At 33.5% G+C, this 27,105-nt stretch overlaps 1 protein-coding gene across 2 annotated transcripts in view; it reads right to left on the bottom strand.

Moving 5' to 3' along the window:
- Positions 1–1,054: 1,054 nt before the first annotated feature.
- Positions 1,055–27,105, bottom strand: part of GABA-B-R1 (gamma-aminobutyric acid type B receptor subunit 1) — a 75,823-nt gene continuing 49,772 nt past the window's right edge. Inside the window, exons 4-15 of one of the 2 annotated variants that reach the window (XM_081986397.1) lie at positions 19,219–19,445; positions 17,223–17,383; positions 13,304–13,390; positions 12,796–12,993; positions 12,618–12,745; positions 8,761–8,902; positions 8,449–8,599; positions 7,228–7,477; positions 5,284–5,523; positions 5,008–5,232; positions 4,817–4,954; positions 1,055–4,760 (exon numbers count right to left, since the gene is read on the bottom strand). In XM_081986397.1, coding sequence (XP_081842523.1) covers positions 4,512–4,760; positions 4,817–4,954; positions 5,008–5,232; positions 5,284–5,523; positions 7,228–7,477; positions 8,449–8,599; positions 8,761–8,902; positions 12,618–12,745; positions 12,796–12,993; positions 13,304–13,390; positions 17,223–17,383; positions 19,219–19,445 — 2,196 coding nt within the window. In that variant the 3' untranslated portion in view covers positions 1,055–4,511. Of the gene's footprint in view, positions 4,761–4,816; positions 4,955–5,007; positions 5,233–5,283; positions 5,536–7,227; positions 7,478–8,448; positions 8,600–8,760; positions 8,903–12,617; positions 12,746–12,795; positions 12,994–13,303; positions 13,391–17,222; positions 17,384–19,218; positions 19,446–27,105 lie in introns of both variants that reach the window. The other variant, XM_081986396.1, reaches the window with a different exon arrangement.

Raw genomic sequence — 27,105 nt, 5'->3', positions numbered from 1 at the left:
AACTGGACGGCATATTGTAGAGGCAATAGAATAAGTTAAAAAAACAACAACAAATTATAGAACAATGACGGAACAATAACAATAGTGATAACAGAATAAAATTAACACAAACTACACTTTCACTAGAACAATAAACATATAAACAACAATATATAATAGCAAACAAAAATTACTTTGGCAAGTAATCCCAAGTCCTGACTTTAAACCTTAAAAATTAATTTAATCATGGAAAAACTCAATTTCCACAATACAAACAAATGCAAACTGTCAACCACTATTTCGGCCATATTGGAATTTTTGGCATGCTCCTTCTTGGCTTTCTTGTACAGAGGGCGGTGGCATCGCCCGATATAGTGCCGAGCCCTATAAGACTGTATTTTTGTACAGAAAAATCGATATACAGGATGTACGAGCAGTGAGAAAAAACACGCTTAAAATTTGTTCTAAATAATCAAACTGAAATTGCTGTCCAAAATCCAAAAAAATTTCACCAACCAACAGAGAAAGCCACAGCAGTTGGTGGTTACGTCATCGTTTGTGCTACCTGAGTAAAGCTTTTTCTAGTTTATTTAATCTATTTAATTTGGCATCTTTTTTTTTGGTGTCACTCGCCAAATAATATTAATAATACGCATTAATCTTACTAATATTGATAATCCACATAATCTTATAATATAGTGCATAATATGCAATAATACTAATAATAATCTAAATAATACCCCATAACGGTTTCGTTAAGCGTGTATATTTTGGCGACATATTAAATCTCTTGTTTTTCTATTTTCTATTACTTCATCTACTTTAAAGTGCTGAGAAGTCACTCTTTTACTCCTACAAACAATGTGACAACATTGAAAAGTGACAACTACAACTAAACTAAACTCGCCTGCTAAGAAAATCAGATGATGACGTAATCACCATTTATCTTGAATTACACTTTATTCTTTTCAGACTATACAAAGCGTTTTTCAGATTTTTTTTTAAATCAATTTTAAAAGCTAAAGGTTTTGGATTTAACACTTTTGATTTACTCTAAGCAAATAAAACACAAATGTACGTTTTTACTTGAAATTTAATTTGACATAAGAATAGGTTAGCTGATTGGATCTGAACACATATTTTGACAGTTAAACTGTTTGAAAATATTTGGTACTAATCAGTACATCGCAAATTCACAAACTTATCAAAATGAAATAATACAAAATAACCGTATTTATTATAGTCAAGGAGTGCTCTTTAAATTATTATTATTACATATTGTTGTGCTCTTGAAAACATTACAGATTGTATGTATGTATATTACTATGACGTAATTTTAATTTGAGGTAATATGGTTCTTACCAAAAACAGTTATAATATTATTTAAATTTTGAAGAATTTTGTATATTTTCTGTCAATAAAGGTGCTTATTAAAACTGATATGATTAACCAATTGGATATTTTCGTTGCAAAACAGTAACAATGGTATAAATTTAAACCTAAATCTCGTTATAACATAATTACATACAAACAGATAAAACAAAATTGGATCTAAAAGCTCTTTACAATATTTTCAAACATACACGTTAGCACGCTCTATCACATTGATATTTAGAATTTATTTTCTTGTAATATTTAGATGAAATAAACCATTTTGAGCCGTCAAAAACAGTGGTTTTGTGCTTTTTTCCAACTTAATACATCAATTTTCTATTGTATATAGTATTATTATATCACTAACACCTTGAGCGTTATTTATCGTTCTAGAAAACTAATAGTGTCCTTACCACAATTCTACGCTGTTGAGTGTAAATAAGTCTATTGCAGAAGAGGGATATTATATACATAACAACGGGCCTTAAACGTATATTTAACAACAAATTATCTATCATCTACTGAATGATTTCCAAATGATACTAGATTTTAAATTCGGTGTTTTACCACTCTATAACTCGATTACCCTAATTGTTTAACTGTCACTGATTTTATAAAATGTCAATTAACACACAGTCCACACGATTTTATAACTTGACAGTTTCCGCAAAATGTTTGTTACCGGTCCTGGACGATTCCTCACTAGGCGGCCTGTGCCTTAACTCCGTTAGTCATATTCTTTCGTCCCTTGTATCTGTTATAAAAAGAAAAATAATTCACTCCCAAAAAACTCTAACTTGTCCATAAAAAATATTAATAATTATCTCGTTACAACATAAACTTATATTACTTTTTTGTTTGACAAAATGGGAGGAACATATTTTTCTCTTTAACTTTTTATGTTATAACGAGATAAGTTAAAGTGTATAACTAGATCCAAAAAGCTTTAATGATTGTTATAGAACACTTAATTATATTCTAATTATAGCACACATATATTTAAAATTTTAATAACAATGTATAATAGTTTCAAATTTAGTGACTTCTGACTGTTGCGTGATATTTCATTAGACGAAAATCGAAGAAAAGAGACTATTTTGAGGTTTTTATCTTTTATCAAAATCCCATTCAGGTATGATGATTATTTGATTTGATTTAAATTACCAGAAACCTTGAGAGCCATTTTGAAAGAACCAGAGACCTTTAAATGCATCTGACAATCTTCTAAAAAATGCCTACAAGGGTCTTAAACCTTCTCAGGGTTGTTTGAATATGTCAGAGGCTTCGAGGACTGTTTTGAATGTGCTAAAGACCTCTAAATGCAACTGAGAACATTCTGAAAAGTTCCAGCTCTCTTTACAACTGTCTTAAACTTTACCAGAACTGTTTTAATTTGCCAGAAGCCTATAGAATCATTTTGAAAGTGTCATAAAACTTGAGAAGCTTCTAAAATGTAACAAAAAGCCTCTACAAGTGTTTTAAGCCTCTCTAGAGTTGTTTTAATATGTCAAAAGCATCAATGACCTCTAAATGCTACTGAGAACATTCTGAAAAGTTCCAGCTCTCTTTACAACTGTCTTAAACTTTACCAGAACTGTTTTAATTTGCCAGAGGCTTATAGAATCATTTTGAAAGTGTCATAAAGCTTGAGAAGCTTCTAAAATGTAACAAAAAGCCTCTACAAGTGTTTTAAGCCTCTCTAGAGTTGTTTTAATATGTCAAAAGCATCAATGACCTCTAAATGCTACTGAGAACATTCTGAAAAGTTCCAGCTCTCTTTACAACTGTCTTAAACTTTACCAGAACTGTTTTAATTTGCCAGAGGCCTATAGAATCATTTTGATAGTGTCATAAAACTTGAGAAGCTTCTAAAATGTAATAAGAAGCCTCTACAAGTGTTTTAAGTCTCTCCAGAGTTGTTTTAATATGTCAAAAGCACCAATGACCTCTAAATGCTACTGAGAACATTCTGAAAAGTTCCAGCTCTCTTTACAACTGTCTTAAACTTTACCAGAATTGTTTTAATTTTCCAGAGGCCTATAGAATCATTTTGAAAGTGTCATAAAACTTGATAAGCTTCTAAAATGTAATAAGAAGTCTCTACAAGTGTTTTAAGCCTCTCCAGAGTTGTTTTAATATGTCAAAAGCATCAATGACCTCTAAATGCTACTGAGAACATTCTGAAAAGTTCCAGCTCTCTTTACAACTGTCTTAAACTTTACCAGAATTGTTTTAATTTTCCAGAGGCCTATAGAATCATTTTGAAAGTGTCATAAAACTTGAGAAGCTTCTAAAATGTAATAAGAAGTCTCTACAAGTGTTTTAAGCCTCTCCAGAGTTGTTTTAATATGTCAAAAGCATCAATGACCTCTAAATGCTACTGAGAACATTCTGAAAAGTTCCAGCTCTCTTTACAACTGTCTTAAACTTTACCAGAACTGTTTTAATTTGCCAGAGGCTTATAGAATCATTTTGAAAGTGTCATAAAGCTTGAGAAGCTTCTAAAATGTAACAAAAAGCCTCTACAAGTGTTTTAAGCCTCTCTAGAGTTGTTTTAATATGTCAAAAGCATCAATGACCTCTAAACGCTACTGAGAACATTCTGAAAAGTTCCAGCTCTCTTTACAACTGTCTTAAACTTTTCCAGAACTGTTTTAATTTGCCAGAAGCCTCTAGGACCATTTTTAAAGTGTTATAAACCTTTAAATGCTATTGAGATCCTTCTAAAATGTGCCAGAAGCCTCTACAAGTGTTTTAACCCTCTCCAGAGTTGTTTTAATATGTCAGAGGCCTCTAAATGCTACTAAGAACGCTATAACAATTGTGACGCAACAGTCAACAGTCACTGAACAGACTGTAGTCAGGATCAGTGCAACATTATTTGGCTAATTTATAACAGGTTTATAAAAGGTGTGTGAAAAACACAACATTTCCACAAAAGGATATAAAAATAATATATAGGCCATATATAAATTGATTTGGGGTATATAATATGAGTAGGTAATTGACATTGGGGTTAATTAGCTTTATATCTCCTTTCGTTCTCTTTGGGTACTTCTTCATAACTACACAACATCAATCTGTGCGATATTTACACTGGATCATTACTTAACTAGTGCATATTGCAAAACTTGACTAATAATTAACGTTCAACCAAATTACAAATAGCTGTCACTGAATTCAGCATCTGATTGGCTACATCTAGACGATCTGGTGTAGACTGAGACGCATCCACCAAAAGCTGAGTCGGATGTTCCAGCATCTGTAATGAAATCAGCTACAATCAAGGTGTCCTTACCTTGGGTAAGCACCGAAGGGTTGGCAACTATCCTCGCCGATTTACTGGAGCTAGTGTCCTTTTCCTTGTCGTGCAGTCTGTCCCTTAAAAGCTTGATTTTTTCTTCTTTCTGCGTACATTTTCACTTTTTCATACAGTTACTTTGAAATAGGCATAGTGACTTACTTGTGAAATAAGTCTTTGCAGTTCTTCATTGTCGCTTAGCAGCCTTTGGTACCTTTCCTCGTCTTCTTTAGAAGGCCGCTCGTCGTGGTTGTATTTGCTTTCAGCCTTATCGTTAGCCCTACTTAGCACAGCTATTACCTGTTATAATTTTCTTTTAAAATGAATTCCAGTGGGAGTACTAGTTGATTTACCTTTGGTAAAAATATAAGAGCCATACAGAGAAAACAACAAAAAGTAATGGCCACAGATATAAAAGCGAAACTAGCATCCTGTTGGCTGGAAATCACCATTGCAACAGGAACAGTGATCAGGCACATTATAACTACATTGTAGATAGTGAGTGCCACGTACTGAGAGTCGTTAATCTGCTTAATTTTTAGTGATCTAGTTTCGTAGGCGAGGAACAGTCCAAATAGCTAAAAAAATTATTTAAAAAACACTACCAAAAACATTACAAAAAAACTCACCAACACCAGGCCTTTATAGGCGAAAATCACGGAAAGCCATACGTTGTTATGATGACTTTCGCAATGTTCCAGTTCTGGTCGAATCTTCGAATCATCGGATTCTTCCAAAGGATCTTCAAGAGGAAATAGCTCCACTCGCCTTTGTAATGGATCGATTACTTGCCACGCTATCATTATGATTAAGTCTATCACCAGAAGTCCGGATACCATGGAATATAGTTTCCAGGGTTGGACTTTTTTCTGTAAGAAAGGCTGTTCAAATCGGTTTTATTAACAGAATTTAAAAACTCCCTTATGCGTCAATCACAGTAGGTCGTAGTTTGTGATTGGTCAAAGAAAAACAGGAAGCTGAAAGCTGCTTTTTTTGGACTAATCACAAACAGTCTCCCTCTGTGATTTTTTTGTAAAAAATTTATTTAAAAATTGCTAATAGATTTTTTTTTCAAAAATTCATCGTTTTTTTGTCTACCTTAACTCAAGATTAATTTTTTTCTGGTTTTCGCATTTACATTAACCCAAGTTTTACTACTCAAGTTTCATGTTTTTCAATTTTATAATCATAAATGTTTTTTCTTTTAGCTTAACCCAAATTTCACTTTCTCACCCAAATTTCATGTTTTTCTCAGATTTACTTAACTTAATTTTACTTGCTAATGCAAATTTTAGATTTTTTCGGTTTTCCCATCCTAATTCTTCTTCGACTTTCTTTGGTTTATCAACGTAAAATGTAGAATTAATGGATCTTTTACCATAAAGTAAAGTCACTTTCAGTCTTGACTCCATGGTGATAATATTATATTCATAAAGGCAAATATATTGATACAGAACAAGTCAATGTGATTGGCAAATACGCATTTAAAATATTTTTATGATAATATGCTGCTATTTTATATGCATTTTTGATCTTTTGCACTTTTTGAGTTTTTGGAGCTCACAAACTTAAGTGCCTCAAAATTTTGACTGTCTCTGTCTTTTGAGGTACAGCAACGGTAAACCACTCAAAAAAATTTTAGTTTTTTCTCCTCTTTCCAATGGTGTGCTCCAACATTACCTTGGTCCCTTTTGGCGTTCAGGGAGTCAAAAAATTGAAGGATAATTTGGTCACCCTGTATGCACTTTCAGAGGACATTATATGTCAGTTTAAAGTCCAGATTCATTTTCCTTGACATTTTGTAAGCAATTTTAACCCTTTTTCCGTATCTCTTCTAGGTTACGACATATTCTAGAAAATCTTGGAGACCAAAAACTCGATTCTATGAAAAAGAGCCTCAAAAGTTTGACTGTCTATAGCTCTGCTGTTTTTTGAGGTACAACAGTAAACCCATACTCAAAAAACGCCGGTTTTCCTCCTCTTTCCCGTAGTGTGCTCCAAAATTACCTTGCTAGTTTTTGAGGTGGTTAGAGAGTTTGGTTTCAGAGATAATCACAGAAAATTTGTGCAAAACAATGTAAGCACATTTTAGTGCATAGACAGGGTGTGGCAGAAAATTATAACGTGGTAAAGTGGTACTGTATTTTTGAAAAAAAGTCAAAAAAGCAGCTTTAGCTTGATGCTGATTTTAACCAATCACAAAGTATTTCCACTGTGCAGAGTTTCACGTAAAATATACTCTTTTTGATGTTCATTCTTCTTGAAAGTAAACGTTTAAGAAAACTCTGAAGAACTATTGAAAAGCAATACAAACTTTAGAGTTTACGCCATATGTAAGTACGGGAATTCCATTTAACATGGCAGAGAGAAAACTTTACTGAATACTTTTAATTGAAACGAGAGTTTCACCAGTTTGTTGTTCGAGGTGATTGTTAAAGTTAAACAACTTGAACTGAACAACCGTACAATTCAATTATAAAACTCTACCACGTTATCACGTATGTTTTTGTTTTTTAGTTTAGTTTATAATGTAAACTTAGACAATTCTCAAACTAAGCAATTCTTAAACTTACCATTCGCCCTTTTGGGTCAGTTTTAGCAGCGGTGCTCAGTCTGTGCACTCTCCAAACTTTGCTGAACATTGCACCAAACGATAAAGTAAAGCCAATAGCAAGAAGCCAAGCTCTTGACTGGCAGATTGACGGAAATGTGTCGGGGCTCACAAATCTTCCATCTAGTCCCAACAGGAATACTGAGGTTAAGCACACAATTATCCCGAACAGCATTATTGTATTGCATACTGGATGGGAAAGCTGTATCACCCTGAAAATTGCATTGCTGCTTGAAGATTTTGTCAACCTTAAAGTCATTAAATAGAGTGGGGTCATGTTGTAAAACTATCCAGATGAACTCAAAACCAACTTAATCCGGTTACACGGTTCCATAAATCCACAATGACCCAACGTTTACAGTGTATTAGGTTTCAAAGTCAGGTTCTCTTATCTTGTGCACAGCATTCCCGAAATTCCTTCTCTACCGTAATATATTATCCTTTTGATGCCGCTATCGAATTTGAATGAGTGAATGTTTGTTCCTTAAAATTCGTTTTCACCTCGCTTTCTTTGAATAATTTATGTGTTCTTTTGCAGAAAACAGACCGTAATGTTAAGCAAATATTACCAACACGTTTTCTTTAAAGGAAATGCCTCAATAGACTCAAACAGGTCTTAATAAAGACCAAATTAGTTTTTTCTCTTGAATCTAGACTAGAAGATAATTGTTTGATTGATTATAATTATCATATCAATTTATTTTCCAGGATTACACTGAAATTTTAATTGATCTTGGAAATTATGTAACTCGAGAATAGTGACAAACTGTTTTAACAAAAAAAAAGAGAAGTTTAGTAAAAACCCCATGATCTTGATTTTGCAAAGGTCTGAACGATAAAGGGAGTGTCCAAACGACTCCAATCCATCAAAGTCCAAAATTTCAGCCAATTGTCTAAACAGATTGAATGCAGTCGGTATTTGGTTTAGTCTATTCATACATTTTCCCGGAATTTCCATGGCCATTGAAGGAGTGTCGGTTCATACTGAATAGAGAAGCCATTTTACGCTTTTGAACTTTGATTTTCCCTGCATGCATGACAAAATGCCCCTGATTGAGGTAACCTGAGTTTCTGATTTACACAAAGTGAATGCAGTTGTTATACTAAGTATCTTTTGCAGGAGTTTATAGCTTAAAAAAGTACTAAAAATACCTTTTTGTAGAAAAATCGATTCACGTCTTACCTTCTGTGTTTATTGCAAATGTTAAACACAATTAGCGCTGTAGCTATCACAATTCCTAGACTGGAAACAACAGACATGCAGACAAAAAGCGGCAACGACACCTTCCGTAGCGCTCTCCTTATTATTGTTCGGTCTTGAGGCACTTTTCCACCTAGAAAAGTAAAGAAAAGACTCCATTATTAAGGCAGAAGCTGTTGGAAGCACCAAAAAAAGCAAGTTTGTAAAGGTTTAACTTATCTAGTTAGGTAACGAGAACTTTTGTAAAGCAAATGGTTTAAAGATTTATTTAGAACTTAGTTATAATATACTAACCCCTCCATACTTCCTTATTCTTCCACGTCAGATTATCCGCTTGCGTATCGTAATAGCCTAGCACTACGTAGGAGCCATTTATTACCTGTTCTATTTGCGTGAGGGCTATACGATCACCTTGAGAACTAAACGCTACTATACCCTGAAAACATTAAATTTCATTAGACCTTGGTAATTTTCCTGTACCCTATCGGGAGTTATCTCGTTAAGTCTTTTTATGGGCATTTAGCCCGAATAATTAGACCGGAAACGTGGTTTAGTGGATTTGCCGTCATAGTAAAATTACGTTAAGCTCAAAACAGAAGAAAAATTAATTTAAAATGAAATTTACAGATTTACAATGCAAAAATCAATTTGTTAGATAATGTTTCAAAACTCCTAGCACTCATCAGTCTAATATGCTTTGTAGTTACTTTGTTCCATAGACTTATTTGTCATTTGGAATTTAAGTTATTAACAAAATTTATGATTTTATTGTCACAAAACGCACATGAAGATTGCAATTAAATTATCAGTCACGTGACTCAATTCAACCATTCCGGGCTGACCCTTTTTTGAGGTTTGCAATTAAATCGAATAAATCCAATTCAGGAAAGAAACTTTTGTTGAATCTTTTTAAATTCCAAAGCCTTAATAAGTCTAATAATTCTTTGGTTTGGATATTTAATTTCTCCGATAATTTCCCATTTACACAACCAGGAATATACTTAAAACAGACTAGAATTCCTGCATGCTTTTGTAACAACTGACGTGCTTGTACTTTGCAACTGAAGTGCGACATTATCTCACTTTGTGTGTGCTAAACAGGACTTTTTCCTTTGGAAATTTGGTTTTAGACGATCAACAGGTGGGTGAAAACTCCCTTGAAGTTTATTTCAAACGGAAGCCGGCTAGGAAATTTCGAAACAGAAAACATTAATATTACTTTTATTCATTCGGGTTGTTGACGCACTTGAGTTCGTTTTAATGATATCAAAATTCATTGAATCAATTTGCTGCGCCCCATTTATTTGCGTATTAGAATGTCCCAGAGTGAACGACAAAACCGTAGAGAATTTAATTAGATTCGGGACCTCTACAAGCTTGATCTATTTAATAAAACGGATGTTTTGTAGTCCGATGAGATTTATTACGCTGCCAACAAATCAAACCGAATTTGGCTCAACTAATAGAATTATTCGCTTTGTTAAAACAGTTTACTGGTAGCTGAAACTATGCTACACTAAATGTGTTATTGACGATTTGAGTTTTTGATGCTCGGTCAACAGTAAAGGTTGTGTTGTTGACCCATTTTTTTTCTGGAAAGTCTTTGGACAGCGTCCAGAACTGCTTTTAAATTGTCGTCTGTTTCGAAATGGATAAAACGAGAATGTCACGTGTGATAAGGTCTTTTAGGGTTTCTACAATATAGAATCCAATCTAGATTGTATTCAAATGACTGAACCGGATAATTGTTCTGGTTAAGGACTTTAAGCTTCTTTTATTATTTACGATAAGTACAAAACTGTACTAATTACTTCGACCAAAACAGCCAAACTTTCTAATACACTCTCGGCTAATTTCTGTTTAAAATATCCCGAGTTGCACACAAATTTGACACGTGCAGGGAGCATATAACTTCAACCTTGCAGTACCCCAAGTTGGGCATTATATAATTACAATAAATACGCACAGCAGCCTCATAATTTAATTAGAGCAATTATAAACTCTACTGCATTAAAACTATTTTTGTTGCATCAGTTTTAATTAAATGTTTCAGTAATTTGCTTTTTATTGTCAAATTGCACAATACCCCATTCGGGAATCAACCGCAGACCAGATTTAAATCTAGCTAAACATCCTAATGAACAAACAGAGACAGTTTGATTGGGCTTTGTTGTAAATAACACGGTGATTGAATAGCAACCGATGAAGGAAACTGATCTGATTAATTAAAATTTGACTATTGGGAACAAAGAGGATTGTCTGGTTTTTGTTACTCTGTCCGTTTAATCAGTGATTTGCTCGTTACAAGGCTAATTTAATTTCAAATTTTACTTCAAAGGCTCTAATACTGGAATATTCAAAGCGATGAGGGAGAGGAGTATTATAATATTATTCTAAACTTTTCAGTGATAAACAGTAAAAGTATGTCACATGACCATAAAAGTAATTTATCGGTTAAAAATTGATAAATTAAACTGAAATAAAACTAAGTAACTTTGATTAGGAATCCCCACAGTAAAAAACGATTTCTAAAGATTTACTTCTCCAAACTAACCAAGTAATTATGTGTAGTTTGTCTTATACCATTTTTTTTTCTAAATTACTTAAAATTATTTTACCTTTGACTTTGGTTTGAATTTGTTTGGACGTTTACTTGAAAGTAACTGGAATGTGCTTTGTGCAACTGAATTTTCTTGAAAAGTCTTAAGTATAATTGCTATATTGTGTAAAATTGCATTTTATGTGTACTTGATATTTTCTTTCTTTACTTTCAAACGTGATAAGATGGGACGCAGCCTAATAAATTACAAACAAAATGAAGAACAAAAATTTTAAACTTTGTAATTTGGTAAAATGACCGATTAGTCTGTCTAGAGCCGCTAAATGCCGCATTCGTTTGCTTAATTTTAATTAAAACTTGTATAGTTCACGGAAAACTAATTACCGCTATTTGTTTGGCCAAAATAGAGAGACTGATTTGAATGCGAAAACATGCCTTGCAGTCGCGTTAAGATTTTGTAAAGGCCGTGGCAATTAAAAAAGTTAAACAACAAGAATCGCTCAAGTTGTGATGGAAGTTTTAGAGAAAGAAAAGAAGGTATTGTTAGTTAATATTGTACGGTTTTTTGGGCCTTATTACTCAACAAGTTACAGGACAGAAAGTGACAGAATGCACCAAAGTACTATTTTTCAACCAGTTTGATTTTTTAAATAATCATAGCCCCACTATTTAAGGAACTATCAATCTGAACAATAAATTCAGAAGAAAATTGTATGAAACAAGTTTGTATACGCCATTTTTTGTGACATGAGAAGAAAAAGAACATTGCGGACTGTAACTAACTTTAGCCTTTGTTTATTTAGGCCTCCTAATGTAGAGTGCATTAAGGGAATTAGTACCTTATAGCATTAACGAGGTCCGGCATTAGCACAGTTCCATCTTTATACATTTTTAATTCAGGGTTAATTAGGTTTATTTTGGGAGTTTGCATTCAGTTATTCTTGTCCCAGGTCTGAAATTAACTTGCAACATTATTAGTGGAACTGTGGAGGTTGAGAGTATTGATTAAAAGCCAAATTTCAATTATCTCCAAAGCCACCGATGGATAAATTTGGCGTTGACTTAATCGAAGTGCCTTTAGGGTTCACTCAACAATACTGAAAATGGGATTGTAATTAATATATCACCGAAGGGATAATCACGATTGTGTGATGGTTTGACGATGTTTTTTCTGGATTTAATCGTACAATTTTTACGTACAGACAATTTATTAAAAGCGTTAAACAAACAAATCAAAAACCCAAACAATATGATAATAGAAGTTATTCGATTACTTGACCTTTACGAGGTTCGAAGCTTTTTCTGGAATTATTTTTAGTTGACCAACTTTTCTCATGTATTTTTTATGATGTTCTGGAAAACAACTGGTAAAAAAGCAGGCTTTTTCTTGACCAATCACAAACTACCACTGTTATTACATCTTTTTATAACATTTATTATAGTCTATTTACTGACATCTTATACTAGTGGATATCTAGTTTAACAAAGTGTCCCTAATAAAACGCTTTTTAGTAGATTAGATTGCAAAAGTTTGCGTGTCATTGGTCCATATAAATGACAATAGGTTATCGCTATCATTTCAGTTACTTACCGAGACTCCTAAAAACTGCGTAGAATTAACTGCCTCATAAATATTATCAGCTATTTCCTTATTGTTATAATTGAAGTCTTTTAAACTCTTTCCTATTTGACTTAGACGATCCATGGTTTTGTTAAATGCTGTAATGGCACATAATTAGCAAAGTTTTTAGCTGGATTTTAAAACCCACCCATGGCAACAGACCAGACAGCATCATAAGCCAAAGGAGCTTCCTGGTATCCTTCCGGATACCTATTTTTATCAATGTCATACCCTTCCTTTTTCAAAGCGTCATTCAGTCGCATCCTAAAGTCTTTGGACGTCATCCCCGAAATGGTTTTCTCCTCCTCGTCTTGATTCCACATTAAGGCTTCGGTGGTAAGGTGACCTTAAAAAAACGTAAAAAACCAACTGACGGTTATCAATATGTTTTTTTTTTTTTGGTTAATAAAAGTCAGTATAAAACCACGAGCCTTAATCCCTTAGGAAATGATTGCAAATATGAAGAGGGTCGGATAAAATATTAAATAAAACCTTTTTTGGGGGAGAGAAATAAAATATAATAATAGAAGGTATTTTTCAAGCTATAACAAGCAGCACGTTGTTTACTGTGAAAACATCAAATATAAACTGAAAGATAATAATATGCGGCTCAAAAATGTTTGTATTTAGTTTACAATTTTGATAAGTTTTGTTACCTTCAGCAGCTATTCGCATTTCTTCAGCAGTGCAGCTAATGTGTTCTTCAGCTAAATTGATTTCAAACCAGTTATCTTCATACCAACCTAAAAAAAAAAGAAATAGTTTTTAAAGTAAAAATGAAGTGACAATTTTTGATATAATATCCTGGAAATTCTATGCGAAGCGTTCTATTACTAAACATTTTAATAGAGAAGAATTTTGTACAGGTTAGCATAATAAGGATAAAATTCTGACAATTAAAATTAAATAAGCTAAAACAAATGTCTCCTTAAATAATTAAATTACTCCCTTACTTGACAAGCTACGTCAAAATGTCAGATCAGTCAATCACGTCAATCAGAGCAGATTTCAAGCTTTCTAAAAATATCCCCACATGAGTTGATTGATAACACCGTTTGGCCCCTAGAGGGCGTCAAATTTCCTTTACCATAATATCACATATTATATTGTAATTATTTTTTAGTCAGATTTCATGTATCTCTTAATCCGGCCGAGTTCCTGGCAAAGAAATGGTTAAAATGTTAAATTTTAGGTCTAACTCCGTTAGTTTTTGAGATATCAAAAAACCAACTGCACCAGCCTCTTTTCCGGGAAATTTTGACATAAAATGACACCGAGACGTCAACTGTAACTTGACAAATAAAAAAGTTGTATTTTTTGACGGTTCCAGGCCGCCATTTTGAATTTTCTGTCAAAATATTGACTTGCTCCACCGCCCTCTGTACAAGAAAGCCAAGAAGGTGCATGCCAAAAATTCCAATATGGCCGAAATATGGGATTGACAGTTTGCATTTGTTTGTATTGTGGAAATTGAGTTTTTGGATGATTAAATTAATTTTTAAGGTTTAAAGTCAAGACTTGGGATTACTTGCCAAAGTAATTGTTGTTTATATGTTTATTGTTCTAGTGAAAGTGTAGTTTGTGTTCATTTTATTGTGTTATCACTATTGTTATTGTTCCTTCATTGTTCTATAATTTGTGGTTGGTTTTTTAACTTAAATTCTATTGCCTCTGCAATATGCCGTCCACTTGTTTCACCAAATTGTAAAAGCAATTTGGTGAAAGGCCCAAAAGTGTCAGTCTTTTCCTTTCCAAAAGACCCTGCTCGAACCCAACAGTGGTTGAAAGCTTTGAACTGGAATGATTTTACTCCAACACAATACTCAGTGGTAAGTACAATATGCTTTCTCATTCAGTAAACTTATTGCCTCTTACATACATAGGTATGTGAGTTACATTTTGAGGCCGCCTGCATTTTGAGAGCAACAAAGGTTTACTCTGAAGAAACAGGACAGCTTTTAGAAGTTCTATTGGCACATTTACATTTTAAAAGAAAGGTCTTGGTAATAATATAAAACCCATTTACCAGTTTTGCTTACCTAGATTCAAGGATTTCCAAATTTTCTTTGATTGAGCAGTTTTTACATTAGTTTGTTGTACTTTCCAAGACAAAGGGTTCTAACCAAACTTGCTTTGGCTGGACTTTATTGGATATAAAAAGCCATATCTATACATATCTGGATCAGGAGTGAAGCGTTCTTTGATTTTTCACTCACAACTTCTAATCAACTATACGAAAAAATAAAAAAAAAAACGTATTTTTCTAATTTTGGCATATAAAGTGACACTTTTCAAAACTGATTAGAGTGACAAAACGTTTTACTTTATGTAACTAGTTACATAAAGTATCACTTTATGTAACTAGTTATGAAAAGTTCATTTCATCACTCCCTGTTTTTATGCATTTCCGTAGAAACATATGGGCGACATCCATCATAACATGTCGTTGTCACTGTTTATACAAGGTGCTATGAAAGTGAATATTTGTGTTAAATCACTTTAAAAGATGGTTTTTACCGCTTTTTGGTCAAAATTAGAAAAAATTATGTATGCAACACGTTTCGAAAATGTCTTATTGTGTAACTCATTCAAGTTGTAGGACCTCGCTGCGCTCGCCCTACAAACATTCATTCGTTACACAAAATCGATCTTTTCGTAACTGGTTACATAAATAGCTATTTCTACTGCATCTCCATAGGTTTGTGTACAAAAAAAAATCCGATAACGCCGCCATTAAAAGACACATTCTAGGCTTTCTTGTAAAGAAGGCGGTGCTTGCTCCCATTCTGAAGAAAATTTAACGTAGTTTCAAGAAATGAGAGACAAAATGGCGTTCTAGCCCTCCATTTTGAATTTTCTGTCAAAATATTGACTTGCATCTCATTTTAAAGAAAGTTTCTAGAAATGACAGACAAAATGGCGTCGCAGGCCGCCATTTTGAATTTTCTATCAAAATATTGACTTGCACCTCATTTTAAAGGAAATTTCACGTACTTTTAAGAAATAACAGACAAAATGGCGTCGCAAGCCGCCATTTTGAATTTTCTGTCAAAATATTGACTTGCTCCCATTCTGAAGAAAATTTAACGTAGTTTCAAGAAATGAGAGACAAAATGGCGTTCTAGCCCTCCATTTTGAATTTTCTGTCAAAATATTGACTTGCATCTCATTTTAAAGAAAGTTTCAAGAAATGAGAGACAAAATGGCGTTCTAGGCCTCCATTTTGAATTTTCTGTCAAAATATTGACTTGCATCTCATTTTAAAGAAAATTTCACGTAGTTTCTAGAAATGACAGACAAAATGGCGTCGCAGGCCGCCATTTTGAATTTTCTATCAAAATATTGACTTGCACGTCATTTTAAAGGAAATTTCATGTACTTTCAAGAAATAATAGACAAAATGGCGTCGCAAGCCGCCATTTTGAAATTCCTGTCAAAATATTGACTTGCACCTCATTTTAAAAGAAATTTGACGTAGTTTCAAGAAATGAGAGACAAAATGGCGTTCTAGGCCTCCATTTTGAATTTTCTGTCAAAATATTGACTTGCATCTCATTTTAAAGAAAATTTCACGTAGTTTCTAGAAATGACAGACAAAACGGCGTCACAGGCCGCCATTTTGAATTTTCTGTCAAAATATTGACTTGCATCTCATTTTAAAGGAAATTTCACGTAGTTTCAAGAAATGACCGACAAAATCGCTTAGAATTAATGGGATTAAGCAATCCTTTACTGTTTACCGTCCTTGGCTTCTATCACTTTCAGTGTAACTTATATTTAATTCATATATATTTTACAACCAGACTTTAAACACACTGTATACTTCAAATACAAAAAAAAATAAATGGCAGTTAAAATGGCTTCTGGAATCTCCAAGTTAACATTAACACTAACAGGAATTTTCTCTAACACAGTAGTAATTTGGATTTAATAGCAACAAACTACAGTATTTCAAATGTATCTTTTAAGTCACTGGACTACTACACAATTTTGAAAAGGTATTAAGAAATATTTTTGTCATGTATGTAAATGAATTAATTAGCTGAATTCACCTTGGTACTTGGATTTAAAAAATTACGTAGTTTGTCTAGAATTTAAAAGGTTTTTCGTGCAACTGATGTTCCTAATCTTCTGCATCTGTTCCTTTTTCTCAATGTCATCAAAAAATCCACCCCAGTTTTGGAGCCAGAAATATCACCGAGATAAATCTCCTCCAATGCAATATAATCAGATTTCAGAGATTTAAGAAGACACTAAATTATTTCAAACACCTGAAATACGGAAGGAGCGTTACCGCAGATGAGATCTGGGTCATACTTTATTGGTAACATAACTAAGCCTCCTTGTGTCTTTCGTATCCGTGCCAAAAGCTGTATATCCGGCAAATAATTCATCAACCGCTTCCGGTATATTGCCCTATCAAATAAAATTGCAACGGAAAGGTAGAGCCCCCGGATTATGGTGCGTTATTAATAATAAAGCAAACATTGATGGAAGCAATAAAACCTTTTGGAATGTTTCTCCTATTCGTTCGTCTTAGAGAAAAGTTTTGCAGCTTAAAAAATTGTGTCTTACCAATAAAAAACCAGGTATAAGATTTCCCATAAAGATTCTGCTTGTATACTTCACAAAGGACACGTCTGGCAGCAACGACGTAAAAAAGTCCAACGATTACTCTGGCGTCCTGCCTGCGAAGATTCCGGACAGCATCCGAAGGGTCAGAGAGAAAAGACTGTCTGGAAGCAAAATAAAACTTTCAATCATATTCGTGTCACGTCAGTTAAAGTAATTTTTATTGGCAATCTCGGTTTTCCAGAACTTTACTTTCCACTCAATGATAACAGACTAAATTAATATTCATATGAAAGGTACGTGAGACAATCCAAATATTTAGACACATGTCGCCTGGAGTAGACCAGGAAAGGAAAACGGACAGGAATAATTGCCATCAGGACCAGCAGAACAGATGTTGGAGAGAATTGCTCACGCCACCAGTTTCAAACATCTGGCAATAAATGTTTGAAACATGAATATCAAATATCTTTTCTGTTAGATCTGGCAAATCATTAATTTTGATTAACTGTTCAAAACAACATAAAAAACAGCAGTATTCTGGTAGATAAACTGCGTTAAGAGCCCTTTAAGATCAATTTCCTTACAACGGCAATCTTTTAATTAGATCAGACCGCCAGAACTCTCAAATAACAGTTTCATCGGGAATGTTCCATTTTAAATGAGTTTTCAGATTAGGTAATGAAAAAGGGATTAGTTTTAAAAGTTTTTGGTATGTAGATTGTCTAGGATTAGGTTTTCTTACACGTTAAAAAATCGATGAGAAGGAATATAACGATTATAATGCAGAAGCAGAGATAAATTGAAATTAATGGTGCAAATAAGTCTTAAAACCGGGATTCGTGCAAGGAAGTTTTCCAGCTCAAATTGGCTGAGTTTCCTTAAATTCGGTGGTAAAGAACTTTAATGAAACGCGCGAGAAGAGTAATAAAATGATTCTCAGGGCTTCAGGACGGAAATTCAGCAAAAATCACCCGGAAATTGCAGTCAAATGCATAACACAGATTTTAAGACGGATGTAGTTTTTTGTTATGCACACCAGGAGGTTTATTATTAAAATTTTCAGCTGGAACGTGGTAATTTTAACCCCGTAAAAACCAACTCCGTGCAAACTGTAAACAATTTGAAATCCGACCGTAAAACTCCGAAAGGTCATACATTTACCGTGCTTGCTTATTTAAATATTCAAACCACCATAAAACTACCATGTAGACTTTTGTAATAAACTGCTTCACTTAAAAAGCATTGATTAAGTTTCCATATGTAACATGGATAAAATCCAAAAAAAATTGGCCGGTAAATAACTTAAAAACAGTGAAAGTTACGAAAAATCCGAAAGAGACCAAAAATATTCCGTTTTCAGAACCGTTTTGGCTTGCAGTATACTGTGGCTGTGCATGAAAAATAGTGATTGACTGTTTTTGGTCACCAGGTATACAATTTTTCAGATAGAAATTTTTACTCTGCACCACTGGAAAGAGGAGTTTAAAACGGTTATTTTAAGTGGTTGGACTACCCTGAACTCCCACAAATAACGGAGTTACAGGGTGTTCAAATATCAAACCTGATTTGAAAATGTGTTGCATGAAATCAGTTTTTGCTAAATAATTCAAAAACGGTGAAAGTTACGAAAAATTTAAAAGTGAGCAAAAATGTTCGTAAAGAACTGCTAAACTTATTTCTGAAAGTTTCACAGTTTGTCAGTGACGCTACTATACAGGGGGTGCATGAAAAGTAGTGACTCAGATTTACGACTTTTCAAATTAATGTCAGCCATGACAGGAAAATGATATCTTTTAAGCAAATTTCAATTTCATTCAAGTGGAATCCTTTAGGACGACGGAAGCTTTTTCGTTTTTCTGGAAATGATTTCCTTTTGGTCCTAAAAAACAAGTTATTTCCTATCAAACATTCAGTTAAGTCAAACTCTATTTAAACTTAACTAAATTTGGTGTTTAATTTGAATTCCCGCAGTTTGCGGTACAATTAAATCACTTACCTGGTAACGATTTCTATCCCGGCTTCCGAACACCTGGATTCTAAATCCTCCACAGTGGATATGAAAACTTCTTCAGCTTGTTGCAAAAGCGCCACCCTGGACCATCCAAACTTCTTCATCAGCTTAATCCGAGTGGGGTTGTGAACGGTTGCGGATGGATGTGTTCGGAATAAAGTTGGAAATCGATTCCGATCTGACAACGCAGGCGAACTTGCTCCATAACAAAGCTGAAAAAAAATTGTTAATGCTGATTGGTTGAAAATATTCTGTAAAGTCATTTGCTATCACAGGATTGACTGATAATCTTAATAAAACTAAATTCTTCACTGAATGTTTGACTTGTTTAATGGAATTTCATCAAGTACATCCTGTATGGAGTAATTGTATGGAGAATTGTGTAGGTATTTGCTAGAGATATACTGCTTTTATCAAATAATCCACCGTGTCTAGTTTAAGTAAATAAATGGTTTCTCCCCCATTTTCGATCTTCCGATAGCTTCGACGATCTCAAATTATCGTTAATTTGAAAGTTCCACTTGACGTAAGCAAAAACCCTATGATTAATTAGTAAATGATCGTTCACATTAGCTGGCTGAGCTGTCGAAAAATGCTGAGATAAGCCTTGGCCCCCGTTCGATAACTGATAAACTTCTAAAACTTTCACAGTTCCCGCGATTAATTCCGACCTTAAAATTGGCTATTTATCTGGGGCTTAAGCCAGAAAGAGCGGTTCATTACTATCTTCCAGTAATTAAAACAAACGTACTTTCCGGGTAAACACGTAAGAGGACGGCGACGCATTCATTTTCCAACGAAGTTAATATTTGAAATTTCTGCTCAGAAATTCCGAGGCATAAAAGCGCCTTCTGAAATAATAATTCGTTCCTCTGCGTCGAATGAAATGTCCTTTTGTCGCACCAACTACATTGTTTCTTTGTTCGACAATACCCAGCTGGGCTTAAATAATTCGATTTATGTTCTCGCACAAAGCATTCATTAGGATTTTGGTTTATACTGCTACCGATAACTTGATAAAAGTTTTTGGGGGGCAATTGATTTATATTCAATCCCAAAACTCAAAAAGAGGTAATCAGATAGTTCAGAAGTTATTACGATCAACAAAATTAAATATTGTAATTTATGGTGAGTAAAGTCTAAAATAAGCCTATTGTGTACCTGTACTGCCGGCGTAGAAAGGCTATTTCATATCCTAGGAGGTAAAAAAATGTCCAGAACTTGATCCAGACTAAAAGCGTTGCATTTAGAAAAAAGCCGATGAAATTAATGCAACACTTACTTTGTTTTGATTGGCTTGTCAGGCTTGGCTCTGCAATACAATCCTTTCATGTTCTTATTCTGAAATACAGTTTTCCTGAAGGTGTCAGGGCTAAATTTGTGATCAAATTCTCAATCAACATAAACAAACGGACTGGCACAAAAAGACAAAAACTGATTGACACAACACGGTAAACAACACGAAGCTATTTCCAAAGTTGTCTAACAGAGGGCGTATCATGGCTGTCTAGCGTCATCTGTCGATTACGGTTACGCGCTTCGAATTTACACGGAACGCGGTTCTTGAAATTAGGCTTTCAAAAATGTTATCGGCCATTTGCTCTGGTTTTCTGGATTCAAATATCCGTTGTTCTATGAGAATGATATTTTTTCAGTAACCGTGTATATTTACCAGTCGGAATTAATCGGTTAACCTGGCTAGGAAACGATACACACCCTATGTTTACCTTTCACTGTGTCATCTGTCAAAAATCGTGATGTCCATGGCACACTAATTCAAAATTCAAACACCTTGTACTAATACTTACTAATTGCGTTGTTGTATTGTCAAATAAAGTTTCAGTGAAGCCCTAACCTAACCTAAATCGCAGAAATGAGTGATAGTGATAAAATAAGTTGTACACCACCTGCTTTAGCAGCAATAGCGTCAAATACGCTAAATAATTTGATTCCTGGAAGGAAACAAATTCACCAGTTGGGCCAGAGAACACCAAGCGGTCAATTTTACCGAAAATGTTGTATTGGCCTATTTTGCCCATTTAAGTAAGGTAAGTGAAGAGTTCGACAATGTGGGCGCAACATTCCATGCTTAAAGCTGAGCTAAATATTAAAGACAGTATAAATATTCTATCGTATAAAAAGGTGCAAGCATTTTTAAAGCGAAAAAGTGAAAACTATGCAGCTAAAAGTCTAAAACTTTCACCAAGAACCAAGTGGACACTTTTTTAACAGAAGCACCTGAAAAAAAGTATTTAGCCATGAAAGTAAGATCCGAAACAAAAATTATTTATGATTTTTTTTAATACCTATATTCAACATTTTTAGGTTGTTTTAATATACGGCATATCAGAGGCATGTCGATGTAATGAACTGGTAAACTTGAGAATTCAAGATATTGGTTACATGGAAAAATTAATTCTGGCCCAGAACATTTAAAATTGTTGGAGAATTTTATATAAATATTTGTAAAAAATACTTGTCTCTTCGTCCAGATGTTATTGATACAGATCGTTTTTTCATTAAATATCAAAATGGAGTTTGCCACAGAATTGTAATGGGTATTCACAAAATCTCAAGTATTCCCAAGGAAATAGCGTTGTTTTTGAAATTGGCTGATGTCAAAGAATATACTGGTCACTGCCTTCTCCGAACCTCTGCAACTCTTCTTCTAGATAATGGTGGAGACATTTGCTCATTGAAAAGACACACGGTGGTTGGAGGTCTACAACTGTAGCAGAAGACTACATTGACGATTCTTTAAGAAATAAAAATGACACAACAATGAAAATTCTGGATGTAAATGATTGTAATTTAATACCAATGGAGAACAATACCACAGATGATATCAGAGAACCAGTAATTTCAACAAACCCACAACAACAACCTACTTTAAATGTAGACCATGAAGTAAAGGGGCAGGAATTTCATTTATGACAGAACTGTAAATTTGAAAATTGCTCATTTAAGCTGACGGTTCATAGTTCGAATACCGACAAAGAAAGTGTAGATTATTAGTTACATTTTTCTATTAATTGATATTTTAATTTATGTTAACTGTGTTGTGAATATAAAAAGTTTGTAATGCAAGGAATAAAGCAAACAATGCCTAATGAAAAAATTGAATTTATAAGATTGTGTTAAAATGATTGACCAAATTATGTATGCTAGTATTATCCTAACTAGCCAACAAATTGGGTTTTCCGGTCAAAACATCGCAAATCCATACACCCTGTATACATGCCGCTTGAAAAAAAAATAGTATACGTCTCATAACATAATATACTATTCTTAAACCAGAACGAAAAACAGCACTATTCCAAAATATATGGGAATAGCTTCTGTTCTATACAAAATTCTCCCGAATAGAATCACCAATAAAACATTTAACTACTTGTCTAGACAAAAATATTCCTTTGAATAAGAAAACAACGCAGTGCGGGAATTTGGAAAATTGTTTTGATATGCAGAAATCAACTTTTTTCCACCATAAACCGTAACCATTGTTTAGAGTGCAACGTATTTTAATCCAGTCATTTCACTGGCAAAGGTGAAATGCTTGCTCGTATATACGCTACCATACGGTTTATTTGCATATAAAACTGGAGATTTACAATACAAGTTTGGGTAACGCTTTCGGATTTACGTTTGCGAATTTGAGAGGACTTAAAACTTAAGGTTTTTCCTTTCAAAACTGCACCAAAATGCACTTTCTAAATGATAAAGTTTACAGCCCACTTTTTTTGCCATAACAATTATAATATGGTACGGTTCAACTACTGCAGAGCCTCTAAGATGTAACCGAGAATGAATGTGGCTCAAGCTCTATTGGAATTAACTATATCAAATCCTCTACGTAGGAGCATTTGCTCTGTTTTGTTTAAGTGCGGTTTGAGTGTAATTCTCTGCGAGTGCTGAGTTTACCTACTTTCGCTGTTCTGGTTAATTTAATTTCAGGGCTTTGTTTGTTATATTACTTCAAGTAAAAGTAAATTCGCGTTAGAATATGCAAAAACTGTTAAACAACAAACGTGTTTTTTTCTAGAATTCAGGTGAAATTCATCAATATTCGATTAGAGAATTAATCAAAATTGCAGTATGCGACACAGTTTAATTCGTAACGAAAGTTTTAATGAGCTTACCACCGCATTTCAATCAGTTTCGGCTGCTCTGTTCGGTTTGACTCCGCTAGGAATTCAATGTTAATTATTGTTTAAGGGCTGAAAATAGAATTACGGAGATCTGTTTAACTGTGAAATGCATATTACAGTACGTATGCAAGCTGGAATTGTTTTGACGACAGCTGAAAATTCATTCCCAAACTAAATATCTATAGATTTGACCTGTTAGTCCATTTATCATTTGGTTATACGGAAAATCAAAGCAAACCTAAATGACGTAACAGCTGTATGGTGTCAATGAAATATCAATGATGGTTAATTTGGCAATAGCTCCGAAATTTGATTTTTCTTGTGTTATTTGTATTTCAACTTTAATGACATTTTTTTAATGTTATTGAAATTTTAGGTAAAATAATTATCAGTAAACCTAACTAACAACAAAGAAAAGCTAAACATAAAAATAATTATCATTAAGGTCTTATTTTTGCATAAAATTGCACTTTTTAAAAAATGGCATTTTTACAATTTTTGAATCATTGTAACATTTTTATTTCAGCTCTTATAGATTTTACTAAAACGCCATTAGAAAAAGGGTAAAAAATAGTACAAAATGAGGCAAAACTGGCTTCTCTAGCTCTTCATGTTACCGAGATATTGAATTTCAAAAAGTAGTAAAAAAACACCCCATACTTTAAATTTTTTTGAAAAATGAAAAATTTTAAATTGTTTTTTTTTGTACTTATTTCACCTAATTTAAGGTTCTTTGGTATAAATATGCTCTTTGCTGTGCATTGGAACCCTCCTGAAGCAAAATAAGCATAGCATTTTTTCAATTTTTGAATGCTTATAATTTTTTTATTTAAACTCTTATAGATTTCACTAAAACGCCATTTTATCTAAAATTTCAGCATCAAAATACCAAAATTGTTTTGAGAATTGAGTACTTTTTGAAATTTTTTTCTGTGGGGAATAACTTTTTAGCTGTAATCTGACGAAAGATAGTTTGTCCTTATTGATTGAATTAATTAAAAACACTCAATAATTGGCAAACAGCGTAATATTTAATGGATAATAAGTTGGTTCTTTCTGTATTAATTGTAACGTAAATACTAAAGGAAGATGTTACTATTCTAGACAGTTACGTAAAAGCTGGTTCAACAAATAAATTGGCTTTAATGGTATAACCTGTTGTGAATTTGTAATAGGGCCAGCGTCCATTATTCTACGTTTCCTCTAGCACATTTCTACAATTTGTCTTGATTTGGATGTGTCGGTTTAATTGAGGTTATGTACTGCACGTACAAATAAAATTAATAGTTTCCAAACCAGTAACAATTTGACTAAAATCCCGGACAACTTTCCTTATGAAATATACTTCTAGGGCGGCAGTTTGTACCTTTCTCCGTATCAAACTGAACAATCAAACTTCTCATGTTTGAAGAATATTAACGTATGCATATGGTTGGATAACAAATAACGGTGGTTTTAAGGTCAGGTCGCGTTGTTTATGTTAAATGGTAGAAACCATTGAAAACTTGAAGTTTGGTACGACACGCAAATCTGCGTGTGTATCACTATACTAAACGATTTGGCAATAAAAAATCCCAATTTAGGAAAAAATTCTGGGTTCATACTGAATACAAATTGTAACATTGACATTCGGAAATGCAATTAAAATAAAGTGCTGGCGTTTTAATTAAGTTTAGGCAATTTTCCCCTAGACTAGTTTTTCAAACCACATTCCATTAGTAAAAGAAGCAAAAAAATCAAATTAAGCAGTTAAATTTAATAGTCCTGCCGGAATAAACCGATTTATGTTATGCATTTCCAACTTCTCAGTTTCAAAGGATGCTAAACCACTAATGAGGATATCCCCCTTTGAATAAAATCACTGGTTTTCAGTTTATAAACAGCTTTGACTAATTTGATCTTAAACGTTAATCATAAAGTTAGCAAGTTGTAGATTTTAATTTAAAATTTTATGTTAACAACAATGTTTCAGGTTTCCAAGCTTTTTCAGTAAACACCCACTGTTTTACGTTATCCATTATGTAGTAAACAGTTCTATCAAAAAATGGTCCGACATGTCTTTTGGGAAAACCTTTAAGGTGTTGAATTACCCCAAGCTGGAGTTTCTTCGTTCTGAAAAAATATAGTTTTGTAGGAAAGTTGAAAAGTTTGAAAAACTGTGTAATGTATAATAAAAAAATTCTTAACTATGCCACTTAAAAGAGGTTTTTTTGCGACAATTTAATAACCTTTTTAAAGAGCAGCAGCTGAAAATAGATTAAAGCATTTTCCCTTCCTGAATTTAAGCAATTTTAATGGTTAAAAAGTTAGCTGTTGTTAGATCAAGCTTAGTGAAAACAAATACAGTTTTCTTATAAAATTTCTGCTTGTCAATTTTCAGACATTTTTCGGAAGAGCAATCCAGTTAAAAATGATTTGTAACAATTCCAGGTCGTAAATTCGATGATTTTCTCTGTAATTGGCTTGTCTATTTCCAAAGACAACTTCGTAGATAAATCAATAACTTTCTAATCTAATTCTGAGCCCAACAAAAAAATAAGTGGATAAAATATTAGTGTTTTGTTCTGAGTGACCCCAAAAAGTTACGTAATCTCCCAAGGGAATTCTGGATATACACAAGAGTTTTTTCTGTGAGACTTGTTGCGGTTGAACGAAGGGGGAACGGGGATAAACGAGCGTATTGTGTTTTCATGACACTTTTGGTCTGAAAATTAAATCCCAACAACATCTATCATTTTCAGGACAGCGATTTTTATATACTAGCTTTCTATTAGATACCTCCTGAATTGAATAGGTATCATAAATTTAGGTATATGTCGAAAATTCACTGTATTACTTCCCCATTTTTCATGGTTAGTTGTTTTTACCGCCTGGTAGTAAATCGCTTAATGTTGTAAAATGTATCATATATGCTCGTTTCCAGTTAGTGAAACGTCTTTAGCTATTACCAAGTTACATTATAAAGTTAGAGAGTATCAAACTAGTTTAATAGAGCATGGTGTTACGAAAATATCGACCAAAAAGACTAATTCTTATTTGAGTGTTACTTCCGACAAATTCTACCATTTTCTCTATCATAAGTTGAACTTAAATTTTACGAGTGACTTTAAAACGACACTTAACTAACTCGAAGCGTGAAACTGGTGAAATTAATTAATTAGGACAAGGACTGGATGGCATTATCCACCTTTATCCCAAAATTAAGTTTCGAATTAAGAAAGTCAATAAACCAGTGCCGTTCAGATAAGACGAGAAATCTTAAAGAATGCTAAATAGTAATATTAATTTAAGAGAAAATCTTTTTTGCTCTACGGACGTTTAGTAAAGCAACAACGTATAACCTAATTAAGTTGCTCTATTTCCGTTAGAGCAAAGCAGGTTTCTGTTCAAAGCTTACAGCTTTTACACTACAAGCTTGTTTTAGTTTTTATTGCAGAACTAGACTGATTCTAGTAGGACATATCCAGAGACTTTGACTGTTATGTACATAACTATTCCGGTCCGGTAATGTAAATAACTATTCAAGTCAATAAACCACTAGTAAATATTGAAATATTCCGTTCGGCTGCCTCCAGCAATAATAGAATCCGCTGTTGTACAGGCCAATTGCCTCGCAAAATTGCATTTTGCGGTACCTGATATAGCAATTGTTTGCTTTGTAATTGCCATGGGTGGGTAAACAATCCACTAAATATATTATTATCCCTCTGCGTTATAGTGAATA

Source organism: Ips typographus, linkage group LG9 (genome assembly GCF_016097725.1).
Source record: "Ips typographus isolate SLU linkage group LG9, UJ_Ityp_2.0, whole genome shotgun sequence".
Classification (NCBI taxonomy): domain Eukaryota; kingdom Metazoa; phylum Arthropoda; class Insecta; order Coleoptera; family Curculionidae; genus Ips; species Ips typographus.
Note: the sequence above shows the minus strand (reverse complement) of the source record. Positions and strands in the feature narration are given on the sequence as shown.